The sequence below is a fragment of the Trachurus trachurus genome (genome assembly GCF_905171665.1).
Source record: "Trachurus trachurus genome assembly, chromosome: 7".
In the NCBI taxonomy this organism is placed as follows: domain Eukaryota; kingdom Metazoa; phylum Chordata; class Actinopteri; order Carangiformes; family Carangidae; genus Trachurus; species Trachurus trachurus.
This window is the reverse complement of record NC_139901.1, coordinates 1,354,572-1,370,945: the sequence shown is the minus strand read 5'-3', so window position 1 is coordinate 1,370,945 and position 16,374 is coordinate 1,354,572. Positions and strand designations below refer to the sequence as shown.

Genomic DNA, 16,374 nt, shown 5'->3' with positions numbered 1-16,374 from the left:
TGAATAAACACAACAGGGGGAGGGGGGAGAGGGTGGGGTCGGGGTGCGTCTCCATAGCAACAAGTCACACACACGTATCATCATCATCAACACTGTCAACACCGTCGTCATGGTCACTGATGCTGAGTAGAATATCATCACACAGGAAGTCACGTCACGGAGGCAGAGGAGAGTCACAAAAAAGAACGACAAGAAGAACGACACCGGGAGGGGGAGCAAGAAAGATATGATACAGTTTAAAAAATAGTAGGAGAAAGAGGAGAGGGGGAGGATGGAGGAAAGGAAAAGGGAAAGGGAAGAACAGATAACGAGAAGAAAAAACAGAAAGAAAAGAGGAGTGGCAGTTGATCCAAACAAAAGAAGTTCAAGTAAAGACTAATGAAGAGTTGAAGTTAAGAGGTATGGACAGGTAACACACTCACACACAGGCACACGCACGCGCACATGCACACACACACACACCCCTGTACAGGAGAACAGGAAGTAGAATCACACCAATCTTCAGTTACTGTACAACACGAGCAGGAAACACATCACCATGCGGAGGAAGATACCGACGCTAGAAACAGCTTCACTTTCCAAAAAACAACCAAAGAAGAAGAAGCTTTTTTTTTTTTAAATACAAAAACAGCTCATGGCTGCTGCTGATTGGCTGAGGGCCAACAAAAGCTCAGACACGTCCATCTCACCTTCACCTGACCTTGGATGGAGGCTCAGACAGTATCAGCTACATGCTTCTTTGTCCTGTTTGATCCGATAATAAACTAATTGAATAGTGATTGGGTTTGTTGTGTTGTGTTGGTAGCAGAGAACAGCTGACTCACACCTGAACAAGATGCCTTACATCTGTGTTTCTACCAGCGATCTGGTCTCCCTGAAGCATTGGGACTGTCTCTGGAGTGTGGTTTTGGATCTGTGGCTCAGGTTGTGGGATGGATGGACGTGTCTGCAGGTCGCGGCCTCTCCACTGAGCAGCAGCAGGAATGTAACAGACAGAACGAAGCTCCAGCCGAGCCCATTAATCACACAGCGCAAAACTGTATTGACAAGGAGCCATTTTGGATCCAGTTTCCTACCTGGCGTCACCACGGAGCTGAATCCAGACTGGGTTTACTGCGTCTCCAGAATGACATCACTTCCTGTGTTGATATTTACATGCAGCAAGACAAACAGCAAACAGCTGGGAGGTGATGTTGGTGGACGCAGGGCCGCTGGCTCCGATCCTTGTTGTTTAAACATTTTTTTTTTCTGTTTTTCAATTGGTTTGAATCTGGTTTGGATCAGTGTGAACCCAGTCTGAACAGCTTTGTGACTGCCGATGTGAATCTGGTTTGTTGATGTTAAGGGAGGGGCGGGGCATAGGACAGGGGCAGGGTTTAATCAGAAACATGAAGAAACAGTTCAGTCTATATTATATATCTGTTCAAAGTGATAACTATACAACACAAACATACATTCTCTCCACAGATTAATATGAATTTAACTCTTATCAACATTGTCACTGGTTCAGAGGGCTTCTATTTGACAGCATTGTTATTGTGGTTCTTTGTTCAAGTTGTGGATTTGTTAGTTATAAGACTCTTTTCAATCATTTACACATCAATTCATTATAGTGAACATCTAAACCCCCCCTCCCCCCCAACCACCACATATCTCTCCCTTCCCCCTTCCCCCTCCCACTGCCCACCCCACCCATTCACTTTGCAGAGAGACAGGAGTGTTGCATTGTGGGTAGGTTGCAGGCGACCCACTCTCTGTTCACTCCGAGGCTTCCTGTGGAGGAACACAAAAACATGTTGAGTCTCACCTCGCTATTTAATTGACTAATAACGGGAATTAATTTGTGACCTAAACGTATCTTTGTGATCTCTCCTGACTGGACAAACTGTTTCCTCTGAGGCACACAACTCTTTTACTAGCCACATAGAATAGTTCAGTCACAGTTATAAAGAAGATCATGTCAGATTGTCATCCACCCCGACTCCAGTTCTGCGTGAGGTTTGTGCCTCTTGGTTTTCTTGCCACTGTCGCCAGGTGCTGCTCATGGAGGGAATTGTTAGAGAAACAGTGAGAGTGGTCTTACAGTTTTTCTCAAATGCTAAAACACTAAACCTTATTGTCTGAACCAAATCCTCAGTGCACCTCAACCCATTTATTGGACTGGTCGCCCTTTTGGCAGAACCTTAAAGGGATAGTAGCATTTTTTAAAAGTGGGGTTGTATGATCTACAAATAGCCCCTAAGTACTTTAATTGCAGTAGAAGACTCTCTGCACTCCTCCCGTTAGCAACGCCAGCCCATAGCCCTGCCCAGAGATTTACAACATACAGTGTTGTGAACAGACCCAAAGAAATGGCCTATTTTCGTGGCCTAAAAGAAGTTTTACCTGAAAAAAAAAAATACAGTTCCATTGTTCGCAGGAAAAACGCTGTTTTGATTTGGACCTAACCAACTGCTGATCAGCAGGCGCTAACCCTGGGCCGGAGGGATGCGTAAGTTGGTTAGGTCCAAATAAAAACAGTGTTTTTCCATCAAAACTGATCACACTTGTGGCTAATGATGTGAAGAAACCAGTCTAAGCCAGTTCAGTTCAGTTCATTTTTTTTTTTACTACAAGTGCTAAACAGGAATTTTGTTTTGTTTTGCAAAATGCATTTTCCTGTACATTTACCTGTTCTGAACATAAAGATTATTTCTACAGCTTTATGATCTGAGCATTGTGTTTTCCTTTTTTCTACGTTGTGTGTAATGACTGTTCAGTGGTGTTTTTCATTTTGACTGACTCTGGGTCTGATTGGACAACAATGTTCGGTTTTGAGCTGTTTGATCTGTTTTGAGGCAATAGTTTGGTTTTAGGAAGAGTCAGAGGTTTTGTGAATGGGTTTTGTGTTTTCAGCTTAGAGAAAAGGATGGAAGGTTTCAAGACATGTGTCTCAACAATTGAGAAAAACTGTAATTCTGGAGTGACCCTCCTGTTCTCTGTGGACTCCCCTGAAGACCTAATCTTTCAAACCACCTCTGCTGCAAACCATAATAACCTTCTGGTACTGGAGTGTGTATCTGGACTGTGACATTTCTTTTCTGCTGTTCCCTGTACTTGTGACCAAACAGGAGGAAACACTGTCGGTGTAAATCTGAAAATCAGCCTAAGGACTTCAATGACCAAAACTGATGAATGAAGTGGACTCACCTGCTTCCTGTCATTTCACATCTGATTGGAGAAGGAGGTTGGCGCCCCCTGCTGGCCATAGCCCTGCCCCTGCCCCTGCCCCTGACCGTACTCTGCATCCTGGAAGACACAGATAACAACACACTGAGTGAGTGTGCATCAGTCTCACAGTAACAGTTTGCTGTGGCTGTATCCACTTCCACTTCTTAATCCTGTATGCACTTCTTGATTCTTGAGATTCACAGCGCACTGAGTATGTCAGGGCTTTCCCTCATCAAACTCATCAAATACACAATCCAACAACTCCAAAACACTCTCATGGACAAGTTGTGACCTGCACATTCACCACACTATGAGGTAATATGGAATGTTACAATACAGAGTTGTTTTCAAGGCAAATACGTAGCCGGAACTATATTCCAGACACGGCTGCTCGGCAGAGTGACTTAAAAAGAGCCAGTAGTTCCAAGTATTTGCTTCATGTGTCATAATGTTACATAATTATTCGTTATTATCTCATAGTGTGGTGAATGTGCAGGTCACAACTTGTCCACCAGAGTGTTTTGGAGTTGTTGGATTGTGTTTAGTTTGATGAGGGAAACGTAGAAATACCATGAGCGTCTGTAGCGTTAGCTGAGTAGCTCATGTCTCTGCCCCGCTGTTCTAAAAACAGCTTGCACCGACAATTAAAGGTAATGCACCTACTGCTATGACTATATGGATTATGGCAATAGGCAAAATTTGCCAAAAATGTTGAAATATCCCTTTAAACCTTTGGAGCTCTTTATGGTTTCAGTGTAACAGAAAGTAGCAGAAATCTTATAATCAACAAATGAAGCCAAAATAAGTAAACAGCATTAAAGTTGCAGTTAAATCCCAAATGATCAATCCTGTTCATAGCTTTCTATCATACTATGTTTTCATTTCTTTTTAAACAGTGTTATGTTTTTGCTTTGTTTGGGATCCTCTGGCGAGCTATTCCACAGCTTCATCCAGCCACAGAGATACACATAGGAACACTTTTTAATGTACTTGGTTGTTTTTTTTGTGTGTTTTTTTTTTTTTAAGTATAATTTTTGGGGCTTTTTTGCCTTTAAAGACCAGGTAAACCAAATTCAGTATTTTTTTTACAGGAGAGTCAAGAGAGAGACAGTAAATGGGAGGCAGACAGGGTGGGAATAACACGCAGGATAGGGCCGCTCGGCGTGGGATTCCAACAGTATGCACTTCTTGATTCTTGAGATTCTCCAGATTGTTTTCTTGATACAATTTGACCAGATAGCATTTACACCTGGCATTAATATGCGTCTCCAGTGTCCACATTGAGATCTGATCATATATTTGCATGGGAAAATTAAAAAAGTAATGAGAAAATGAATAGTAGAAGTATTTCAGCCCATGTAGTTGTATGTGGATACAGGATTACTGTTTACACGTGTGTTCAATGGTCACGATGCGTCCCTGAACTCCTTCGGAGGTGGTTTGGCCGATCGGATCACAATCCGTCCTCTCTCGTCCTTTCTTGGGTGTGAGTTTACACCTGTACTTTCATGTGGTCATGCACTATCCAACAACAATCTGATAACTGAAAACGCATGTTAAAGGGATAGTTCACCCAAAATTCAAATTTCATTACTTTACTCACCCTCATGTCGACTAAGAGCTGTGAGAATTTTCAGAGTCCTCCGTGCCTTCTCTGAGTTACGGGGCGGTCCGCGCAGCAGTATTTGTCCATATAATGGTTGTCAATGCATACCAACTTTCTTCGTCCAAAAAGACACACCAAAAAACATCCAAATACCTCCATGCTGCTCGTCTGTAATGTCCCTCTTGTATTGAAGCCCCGACATGAGAAATTGTTCCGCCGGTCTGGCACAGGAAGAGCAGTGAACTGAGACACTGGGAGCTTCCGCTACAAACAAGCTTAAAATATAGACTTATTTAATTTTTTCCGGAACAATTTCTCATGTTGGGGCTTCAATACAAGAGGGACATTACAGACGAGCAGCATGGAGGTATTTGGATGTTTTTTGGTGTGTCTTTTTGGACGAAGAAAGTTGGTATCCATTGACAACCATTATATGGACAAATACTGCTGCGCGGACCCCCCCGTAACTCAGAGAAGGAACGGAGGACTCTGAAAATTCTCCCAGCCCTTAGTCGACATGAGGGTGAGTAGATAATGAGTGAAATTTGAATTTTGGGTGAACTATCCCTTTAATGCCAGGTGTAAACTGGGTTTAAATCTACTTCATGATTTGCCTCACTCAGCCAATCACAGTCTAAACTCCTTTCAAAGTCTCCTGGTAGTTTAATTAGCAGCAGAGGCAGGTTGAGGGGGCACCTGGTTGTATCCTTGCTGGTTGTAGTCGGGTTGGTATCCCCCCTGGTTGCTGGCATACGGGTCTTGTTCATACGCGCCCTGCTGGGCGTAGGCGTCCGGTGCAGCAGGTTTCCCCTCTGGAGGAGGAGCTCGCATGAAGGGAGCAATGATGCCTGTCTCCTTAAAGACGAACCAGAGGTTTCCCGCCCACAGGATCAGGTTAATGAAACCAAACGCCTGGAGGAGAAGAGGGTGAAGGTCATTTCACACAACATAACAGAAATACTTTTAACTGGTGCTGATATTTGATGAATCTTCTTCCAACATGCAAAAGGTTGTGTGACAACTTATCAAAGAATTATGGATTTACATTGAGGACAATGGAGTGACTTTTTTTTTTATTTTTGGGGCTTTTTTAGCCTCAACACATGGGGCGGGTGCTCTACCAACTGAGCTTAACACTGCACCTATACTTAGTTGTTTTATTTAAGTTTCCCTCTTAGCTCATATCTCCCCTCTCTTTCCTAAAACATTTTTTGAATATTGTTAGGGAGTAAATTATTCTTTGCTTTGTATATTATCTGTGCAGTTTTAATTTTTACTAAGACAGCAAACTTTAATACCCTCAAATTAATAAACAAATTATTGGTGTGATGGTTGTATCCTGCATGAGGTTGGAGGTTACCACAGAGCTTACCACAGAGGTGTTGAGTCCAGACATGACTGGGTCGTGGACTTCACGGCAGTGGTTCTCCTTGGACTTGCAGGCCTCGATCATAGTGATGACTTTGTCTGGATCAGTGGCACTCTTCACGTCAGACAGACCCTTGGCCCAGGCTGCCGAACTCACCAGCCACATGAAGGCAAACACTCCGGTCACCCCCAGGTCCTAAAACACACAATGCATGAGTGTTGTTTCCCACCACAGCTCACCTGGGCAGTCGGTCAGGCGGGTGCACAGACTTACCACCAGCGGGCCCTTGTTGTTCTCCTTGTATTTCTCGAAGAAAAAGACATAGATGCTGAGAGCCGCTGTGGAGTAGAGGAAGGCGAAGACTCCGATGGTGACGAAGAATTCAGCTGAGGAAGAGTAGTCGCCAACCAAGAAGAGACGATCTTTGCTCTCGGATTTACAGGTGGGGGCGTCGAAATACACCTGGTGGAGTCTGACAGAAGAGGAAATACTTTGGTTCGGTCTCAGTTTTAAACATCTACTCATGGTGAGGTTGGAGGTTCAGACTGAAGCTTCTCTCCAGCATCTGTACAGACCAACATGAGATGTTCATGGTTCTCAGAGGATGAATCCTTTTGTTCCAGATTGTTGGAGATATTTCGGTTCCCTCTTATTGTCGCAAGATAATTTTAATCTTAACTATTTCAGTCCTTTTTTTATTACAGCATACATCTTTTGTCTTTTCCATCTGGAGTGATTTATTCTAAATTTGAACTTTCAGTTTTCTGCCTTTAAAGGGATACGCCAACTTTTTTTTCATGTCTTGCCTCACTCCCGAGTCCATGACAAGCAGATAGACACCATCCTTTCGACTGTGTGTGCAGTAACAAGGGAGATAGAGCCGTATCGCCCGTAATTAGCTTAGCTCAAACACTGGAAGTGTATGGGTAGTGTTAGCCTGCCTCCTACCCGAGCCGAAAGCAGCAGTCAGAAGCTGATTTCATTTTAGCTCTAAACTCTGTAAATATATCACTTTATCAACATTTTTAGGTGAGAAAGTAGCCGTTTAGATCAGCAGTGTGTCATTAATTTGTCTAAATACCAGCTGTTCACAATTTTGTTCGGACGAATTCGGCGCTACTCACGCTAGCCGTTGTGACCAACGCACTTCCGGTTACTTTCACAAAATAAAACACCCGTTGCTCTTTACATACAGAAGTGCTTTTACTTTGAAATAGGAAGCTAACCTACCCTCGATGTAGCTAGCTTGAACCAAAATAAACCGTCTTTGCTTAAACCCTCCGTTTTGACCGATCTCGTCCCGTTACCGGCATTTGACCGCTCAAGATGCCTTACCAGAGAGTTTTGTCAGCTCTGAGACGAAGATCAGTCCGTTTAGAGTTGCTGAAGAGTTTCTCTGATGACTTTAGGTGGAGGCAGGCTAACACTACCTATACACTTCCAGCGTTTGAGCTAAGCTAATTACGGGTGATACGGCTCTATCTCCCTTTGTTACTTCACGCACAGCTGAAAGGATGGTGTCTATCTGCTGGACTGGTCATGGACTCGGGAGTGAGGCAAGACACGTAAAAAAAAAAAAATGTTGGCATATCCCTTTAACGACCTCAAACTCTTCTGTGGTTTTCTTTTCCATCAACCGACTCATGGGGTCTGACTGTGTTTTCTCTCTAAATCATTAGTAGATTTGATGGTGATGATGGATGGTAATGATGTAGCTATTGCACTGATATATTGTACTTACCTGAATGGATACTCAAACTCCACCTTTATACTCAGGTCGCTGTCTGTCCGGTTCTCACACTCCACCGCCATCCGAAACATCCCAGAGTAACTGCCACATGTGGAGAAGGCAAAGATGGCGAAGAACTGGAGGAGGAGGAGCAATGGAAGAATGTAAGTCACTAGAGTGCAGACCTTTAGATGTATGTGAATCCCATGAATTGGATCAGATCATAATCTGGTTCTGCCCCAAACCGTAGAAACTGACAAATCAACAGCACAGATGTGACTTGACTTTTTACACAACTGTCCAAACTAGAGATAAAACAGATACCAGTTTCACGCTGTGTCACTGTGTGTGAAAATGGCAGACATTGAGTATTACACTATCACTAAAAACAGTTAATGATCATGGGAATAACTGTGGTTAATCTAACGCACATTCTTCAGCGTGTCTGAAATATGACAGAAGGCAATGGCAGATTTGTCAGCTTTCCAATATCCTTTTAAAGAAATAAGTGTATGAATACTGATCTGAGTACAAATTTTGTTGTCTTCTTTTGAAAACATGTTTTAGAATTGAACATTGAAGGTTTTAAAGCAACATTGCGGAGTTTCAGCTCAGTGCTTCCACCATCTGGTTGAGAAGCGCTATCGTCTGGGGGTGAAAGCGAAAACGAAACTTAACAGCGAGCGCATCCAGCGTTTATTCCCATTAATAAACGACAGTATTTCCCACATGTTTGCAAGGAGACTGTGTGGCGGGTGGTCGGGGGAGGGGGGGAGGGGGGGTGTGGGGTGGGGGGGCGACGGCGGCGACGACCGGAGGAGAACCGTAGTTTCGCTTTTACCCACCACGTCTCTCCCTCGACGCAGAGAGGAGGGGGGAGGAGGGGGGGCAGTGTTTCGTACCCGTGCAGGGAAGTTACATAGTGCAGTTTCAGCCGACGCGACCCGGCTCAGGCTGCGGCGGCAGCACCATTCATCCTATTAACCATTTTTCTACCATTGCAATGAGTCTGGAAACATTATTTTAAGGCCGAAAAACTCCGCAATGTTACTTTAACACCAAAGATGGCGTCTGTAAACAGGTTTCTGAAACATGGGTAACCCTTTACCATTACTGACTCCTGACATTTGCTTTGTCCAAAACACAAATGTGTTGGACATGTTATTCAAAATTAAAATCAAACAAAAAGCACTGCCAGTGATTTATTTGATTTTGATTAGATGGCAGTAACAGAATCCTCCGGGGTTCCCATCTTTCAGAATAATCAGGCTGAACGTGGGCAAGCCTCCTAGTGACGTTTATATCATGTTAAAATACCAACACACAACACAGTGAGCCAGGGATATAATATTAATTAATCTATCAATTGACAAACAGCTGATCAGTGATAGTTTGATAACTATATTTTCAGGCCCACGAGACCATAATCTTTGTTTTTCTGCTTAACTGCAAACATTGTTCTCTGTAACCTGCTTGTAACATTTGAGTTTCTGGTAAATTCTCTTGACAGGGTTGAAGTTTTGAGGAGTTAAGAAGAAGCTGTGAACATCTGGGGGAGGATAAAATGATTCATAACCGTTACTTATACTTTATATGATCATTTGACACAGTTGTGTTTCCTTTTGACATGTGACTGGGTCACCCTTTCTGTGGTTACAGTAAAAAATGTGTGACCTCTTCCAAACAGAGTTGTGGTTGTGATGATCACACGGTGAGTAACAGAAAAAGGAAACTTGCATTTTTATCCTTAATAGGTCAATAAGGGAAAATGTAGATGGTTCTGAGGTCTGCTCCGGTTCAGTGACATAATTATAGAAAGCAGGTAGAATCTATAATTTCCTGGGTGATACAGTATAGGTTGATATAGGTTTATGTCAGGTTTCTACTGGTTTAAAACCAAACCACCTGTCTCTGTAGACATGTAGCTAGAGCCTACTGAGGCTCTGGTTACAGCTATTTTAAATGCAGTTCTGTTGAAGCAGAGTTGGTGTCATTGTCTGCAGGATGATGACTCATCATCACTTCTATCTGTAGAGTCAGAGTAGAGCTGCTGCAGGAATCAAACCCACAACCCTCACTACCACCACCACCATCCTCATCCTCATCATCATCATCATCATCATCATCACTGATGATCAGACTTACAGAGGACACAGTCACACACACAAACACACACCGTGCCAAGCAGGGATGGTCCGACTGTGACCATCTGCTCAGTGTGTTAGACTGTACTTCCGTCTTTGTGAGGACCAGCTCTAGACCTGATAGAGTGAGGACATGTGATCCGGTCCTCTTAGGGTTTTGGTTTGAATCTGGTTTAGGAAGTCCCGGAAGCGCAGGGTGAAAACCTCTCAGAACATTCTCAGAGCGTTCAGGGAACATGTTTGGAACGCTCAGAGAACATGTTGAATATTTTGATTAGGACCTCAGGCTGCTGCTGGGTTTCAAAGAATTTTGAATTTTTTTTTTAGGATCATTGGGACATTATTAAAAAGGTTTGTTTAGATTGAGCTTCAGAGCGTTGTCCTGAGTCCTGCAGCTGTAGAGACAGGAGACACCACAGGGTGATAGTGGTGTGTGACTGGAGCTGTGGAGCAGGTGCTGGTTTGATGAACTCACCCACTGTAGGGCCTTGATGAAGCCCAGAGGAACCTTCAGGACCCTGAACTGGCCCTGGGCCACCAGCTGCAGACACAGAGACACACATCAGTTAATTACTGTGAACTGAGCAGAGACCAACACTGCTGACCTGTTACCTGCCATGGTACCTTTCTCAGCAACAGGAAGTGATTGTGATTACAGGGACTCATTGTAACCCCCCTGTGTCCCCCTGGGTCAAGGAAGGACAAAGGGAAAGATTGGAAGGAAGGAAGGAAGGAAGGAAGGAAGGAAGGAAGGAAGGAAGGAAGGAAGGAAGGAAGGAAGGAAGGAAGGAAGGAAGGAAGGAAGGAAGGAAGGACTGTGGAAAGAAGGAAGGGAAAAAGGAAGGAAAGAGGAGGGAGGGAATAGATTTGTTCAAGGAAGGAAGAAAAAGGAAGGAAGAAGGGAAAGAAGAATGAAAAGGGGAAGAAAAAAAAGATGGAGGTATAGGGAACAGACGAAGGGAAGGAAGGAAGGAAGGAAGGAAGGAAGGAAGGAAGGAAGGAAGGAAGGAAGGAAGGAAGGAAGGAAGGAAGGAAGGAAGGAAGGAAGGAAAAAAGGACTGTGGAAAGAAGGAAGGAAGGAAGGAAGGAAGGAAGGAAGGAAGGATGGAAGGAAGGAAGGATTGTGGAAAGAAGGAAGGGAAAAAGTTAGGAAAGAGGAGGGAGGGAATAGATTTGTTCAAGGAAGGAAGAAGAAGGAAGGAAGAAGGGAAAGAAGAATGAAAAGGGGAAGAAAAGAACAGATCAGGTCAGTTGGATCAAAACAGGAAGGAAGAAGAAGTAAGGACGAAGGGAAGGAAGGAAGGAAGGAAGGAAGGAAGGAAGGAAGGAAGGAAGGAAGGAAGGAAGGAAGGAAGGAAGGAAGGAAGGAAGGAAGGAAGGAAGGAAGGAAGGAAGGAAGGAAGGATGGAGGAAGGGAACAGACTGGGCCAATTTGACCCAGAAGGACAACAGGAGGGTTAAACTGAAGCCTGTGCCCTCTAGTGGTCAAGATGAGTATGACGGACCGGACCAGTAACCAGGGAAGAGAGGGAGGTGTGTGTTGGAGGTACTCCAGGAACAGTGCCAGTACGACAGTGTAAAAGTACTGCAGTGCAAATAAAGTGACTGCAGTGTGAGTAACCCGACTGCATTACAAATAAAGGTTTGCATTACACAAAAAGATACTACATCACAGGTAAAAGTACGACATTCTACTCTATTCTATTGTCTATTTGAACTAGTATCAGCAACAGCTACAGTATCACAACACAGTTGCTCCTTGTGGTTACAGAATCTAAGTAAAAGTGCTTCTTGTTGTTACTGTCACAGTAAAATTAGGTTTTGTATTAAACCTGTCCAGTGTTGTAATACCAGTTTGTGACACTAGATGCTACTGAGTCAGCGTAGCATCTATTCTGCCCGCTGTCTACGAAGAGAAGCAGCTTCTCTCAGAGCTTGAAGTTACACTGCTGCTCCTGACTTGCAGCGCTGCAAGGCACTCTGTGTATCGTGCAGTACAGATGGAGAATGACGCCTGTGAATCGTGGAGCGGCAAACTTTGAAAATGAAAATGCTGAAACGATGCCCAGTGAATTGGAACAGGATCAAGCAGATTGGACTAGAGTAGGAGGGGGGACGTCTAGAAGAAGACTACAGAGGCTGTAAGTGAGGGGAAGCAAGGGAAGGTTGTTGTTCAATGAAGACAATGCCTTTCAACAGGGTAAATATTGAAAATGAGTCTATAATAAGTGAAGTTTCTTTAGAGATTAGTCTAGGGTAAGGTAAAATGTTGGGTGGCCTGTCAGTTCTTTGGTTTGAGGAGAAGATCTCAGACAAAGTAATGACTGGAAGAACAAATTTCCCCATCGATACACTATGTTCCCAAAATCTTGAGAAGCCTTAAATCACAGAGAATAGGGCATAGCAAGACCAAGACCCAGATGTGTAAGATGTGCTGGCAATAGTATGGGTGGGGGCTGTGCATCTTATTCCAAGTTCAAATTCTGTAAGGACGGGGTGCAGAAAAGAGCAATGGAAATCCAAAGTTAGAAAGTTCAAAACAAACATCATAGACTGAAGAAGTAAAGTAGGTAGTGCAGGGTATGACAGTGATTCAACAGTCAGTCTCAAACATTGACATTAAAGGAGAGTCCCCCATGCTGTCTCAGGTGCAGAATTCGAGTCCTGTAATAGTTACATAGAATGAAAAAATGATTGTGGTTCAGCTTTGTGGCATTTATTGGCAAGGTTGTAAATGTTTCTTTACAACAGACAAAAAAAGAGATCAAGGCTAAAAACTAGAGTGGTTACTACTGATGTGTAAAGGATTTGACTGTGATAAGCTGTCGTGTTACATCCAGGATGGCTTATCACAGAGTAGTGGTTTTTGATTAATGCTTTTCCTGATTCTACAATTGTGCACTATAAGCCTTATTGCAAGAGGTCAAGCTTTCAATACATCAATAAAATGAGAAAGATGTGCTTTGTATCCAAGAGACATATAGCTCAAACATCATGTGGACCTAGGTTTTTGGGGACATAATACGATGAGGAGGTGGAGGTGGTGGTCAGAGAGGGGATGTAGCCTACACAGTGAAATCATAAACAAAAGACAGATTCTTGATGTACATCTATGTAACCACTGTAGAAGACTTAAAGTAGAAGAATTAGATAGGCAAGTGCAAAGAAATAAGGTAACATGGTTATATTATATATAACATTGTGAGAAGGAAACAAAATGGACTGTATGGGCAGACAGTAGAGGAGCTAATGGAAATAAGGCTATAAGGATCATTTTTTTGTATGTTTCACACACTTTGCAGAACCATGTTTATTTATGATCAGATAAATACCAGTACTACCATAGCATACATGGTTTCTGTACACATCATGGTGCATGTTGAAGCTCTTGTTAATATTTCCATGTTTCCCATACTGTATTCTGTGTTGTAAACTGTTTTCTTGTCAACATCTATGTCACGTCTGTCCATCGGTGAGGGATCCCTCCTCTGTCTCTCACCCTGAGCTTTCTCCAGTTTTTCCCTATTAAAGGGGTTTTCTATGGAGTTTTTCCTCAGTGGATGTGAGGGTCTAAGGACAGAGGATGTTGTTGTGATGCCATGTAAAGCCCTTTGAGACAAACTGTTTGTAAAAACGGGCTATACAAATAAAATGGCCTTGCCTTGCATGTGGACTCTGGATGTGATAGCAGAGGTTTAGCCGCAGTGTGAGTGACTCAATCAACAAGAATTGATAAAAGAGCAGTTCATTGAGTTATTAGTTCAGACTGTGTCTTCTTAAATGATCCGATTTTTAAGACAGATCATAAATAAGTAAAGATAACTAACAGCTTCCTTCTTTCTGCTGTTTCATCATCTCCACAACCTTAAAGTAGGGAAGGACCACACCCAGGACTGGGGCCCTGAGACCCCAAGTTAGCTCAAACCAGACTGGATCAGACTGTTAAAGACATGTGAATGTAGAAACAGATAGGCAGTCCTTGCATTTGTAATATTCATATAAATATGTGTTTTCATGATTAGTTTATTCCACAAAAATGTTGTCAATATTGATAAAAGATAGTTTTGTTGATAAAATATCTTCAGACTCCTTCTGTCCAACCAGCACTTCACCCAGCTTCCTGTCATGTGACCAAACGGCAGGTATTATAGGCTACTTAATTTGACTAAAACACCTGCTACGGATCTAATCATATAAAATAAAAAAATCGACATATCACTTCTGCTCTACCCAAATACTGATATCGTATCTATAAATATCCTCTTCTGTTACTGTGGAGAAGCTCCACCCTGATGAAGGTGGAACAGAATAAGCCAGAGGAAAAAACAGTGATGCTCTAACATTACAGGGACTGTTTCTCTGCTGGTCTCCATCTTACAGCTGCTGCTGCTGCTGATGCTGAGGAGGAGGAGGAGGAGGAGGAGGAAGAGGAGGAGGAGGAAGAAGAAGAAGACCCGGGTTATTGGCGTGTAAAAAAAAAAAGAACACGACAGCAGATCCGCAGGAAAACGACGAGAACATGTAAAACCAGAGCCGGTTTGACCCGCAACAACAACATCAGCATCAGCATCCAGAGGAATCCTCCTCCTCCTCCTCCGGCTGCCATTTTACAACCACACAAACACACACAGACACAGACGCGCGCGCACACACACACGCAAACACATCTGGTCTCGTCACACGAACACTGAACATTAGTATTAATGTGGTTATTTCTCCTGCAGACAGTGCGCAGGGCTGAGCAGACCCGTTCTTCCCGCAGTCCGCCACAGAAAACACCCAGACCCCCCCACCGCCCCTCACCCCCCATCCCCACTCCTTTACACCCGGGCATCCTGAGCTGTGAACACGGTCTAATGAGTCCGATGTGACAACGACACAAACATCTGCAGCGTCGGATTTCATCCACGGAATCAGAGCAATCAGCTGATCTGATGTCTGTTTTCTCTCTCTGCTCTGGCCGTCCGCGCTGCGGCCCCGACACACACAGAGAGGATGCTGAACCGGGTGACGCGCACTAAAACCCCGGCAGCTCGGCCTCCGAAACACGATGCAGACACACGGCCCAACAACCACACACAGTGTAGGATACAGATATGAGAAACAAAAGGCAGAAATATGAGAAATAAGACGGGAAACGTTCAATGTTTGTACCTGGTTTACGACGTCCATCCTGTCGCCTGTCGAGAGGAGAGAGGAGATGGAGGGAGGAGGAGGAGGAGGAGGAGGGGAGGCGGTGGGATGACGGGGGGCGGTGGGAGGAGGCTCTCTCTCTCTCTCTCTCTCTGTGCCCGCGTCATTAATTTTTTATTTACTATTAATTGGACTCAAAAGCTACAGCAGCTCACAGCAGCTTTGGATGTGAAACACACAGGGCATGAAGGGGTTAATGAGCGGCCTCAGCCTCAACATCTGCACACGCATCAGACACACACACGGCTTCCATCACATCAGATTAACTCCTACTGGGATAGTCGGCGGGGGGGGGGGGGGTCATGATTGCGTCATCATGGTAGTAGGATGCGTTGACGTGCGGTGATGACGGTGACTTTTGACCGTGCCACGTGACGCAGGAAGTGACAGTGTCTCGGTCTTTTCACTGCATATTTAATCACAGGTCACCACCACCACATGATCACATGACACATCAGGTCACATGACATATTATAGGCTAATAACTGACCCCCACCCTGTAGAAAAGACTTACATATTAAAGATACTTTAAATGTCACTGTCTGTCTTTGATTTCTTTGTCAAATAAGCACATCATTGGGGAAAGTTGTATTTCCGTGTCAGTATGCAGCAATATAGTATGTTGGGGTTTGTACAGTCATCAATAACACTGTTTTCCAGACTTCCCAGCAGGTATTTTTCACCCTTTTATTTCATCACTCACAACAGTCAATCAAAACAGCAGCTTCAGAGCTTCTCTTCTGATTCACCATCACACACTCTGATCTTCTCTCAGTAAGCTAACGCACGCCGACAGAGGAACCTCCTGGGCACACGTGGCGTGTTGCAAACAACCTCAGGCGTCTTTGATGCTTTTGATGTGAAGAACTTTGTACCTTTTATCTTGTAAAGCGCTGTATGAATAAATGTTTGGACGACTTTTGCAAAACACAAAGCAAATTATAATACAGATGATGCAATTACACAGGAAAGAGGGTGTGCAGGGGGCCTCAAGCCGACACATATGGCTACGTGACTCCAGATGTTGAACCTCTGTAGTTTAACTGTTTCCTGTCACTTTAGTCAGATGGTGCAGATGGAGCTGAGGTTTCATCAGGCTGATCAGTGGTTTTGAAGCATTTAG

The 16,374-nt window shown here is 43.8% G+C and overlaps 1 protein-coding gene across 1 annotated transcript; it reads right to left on the bottom strand.

Moving 5' to 3' along the window:
* Positions 1–3,204: 3,204 nt before the first annotated feature.
* Positions 3,205–15,230, bottom strand: sypa (synaptophysin a; the record flags this gene model as incomplete). Its single annotated transcript, XM_083975252.1, has 7 exons — positions 3,205–3,288; positions 5,513–5,728; positions 6,189–6,380; positions 6,459–6,657; positions 7,927–8,051; positions 10,534–10,599; positions 15,213–15,230. The coding sequence occupies 7 exons, from the start codon at positions 15,228–15,230 to the stop codon at positions 3,205–3,207; spliced, it is 900 nt and encodes a 299-aa protein (XP_083831378.1).
* Positions 15,231–16,374: the final 1,144 nt, after the last annotated feature.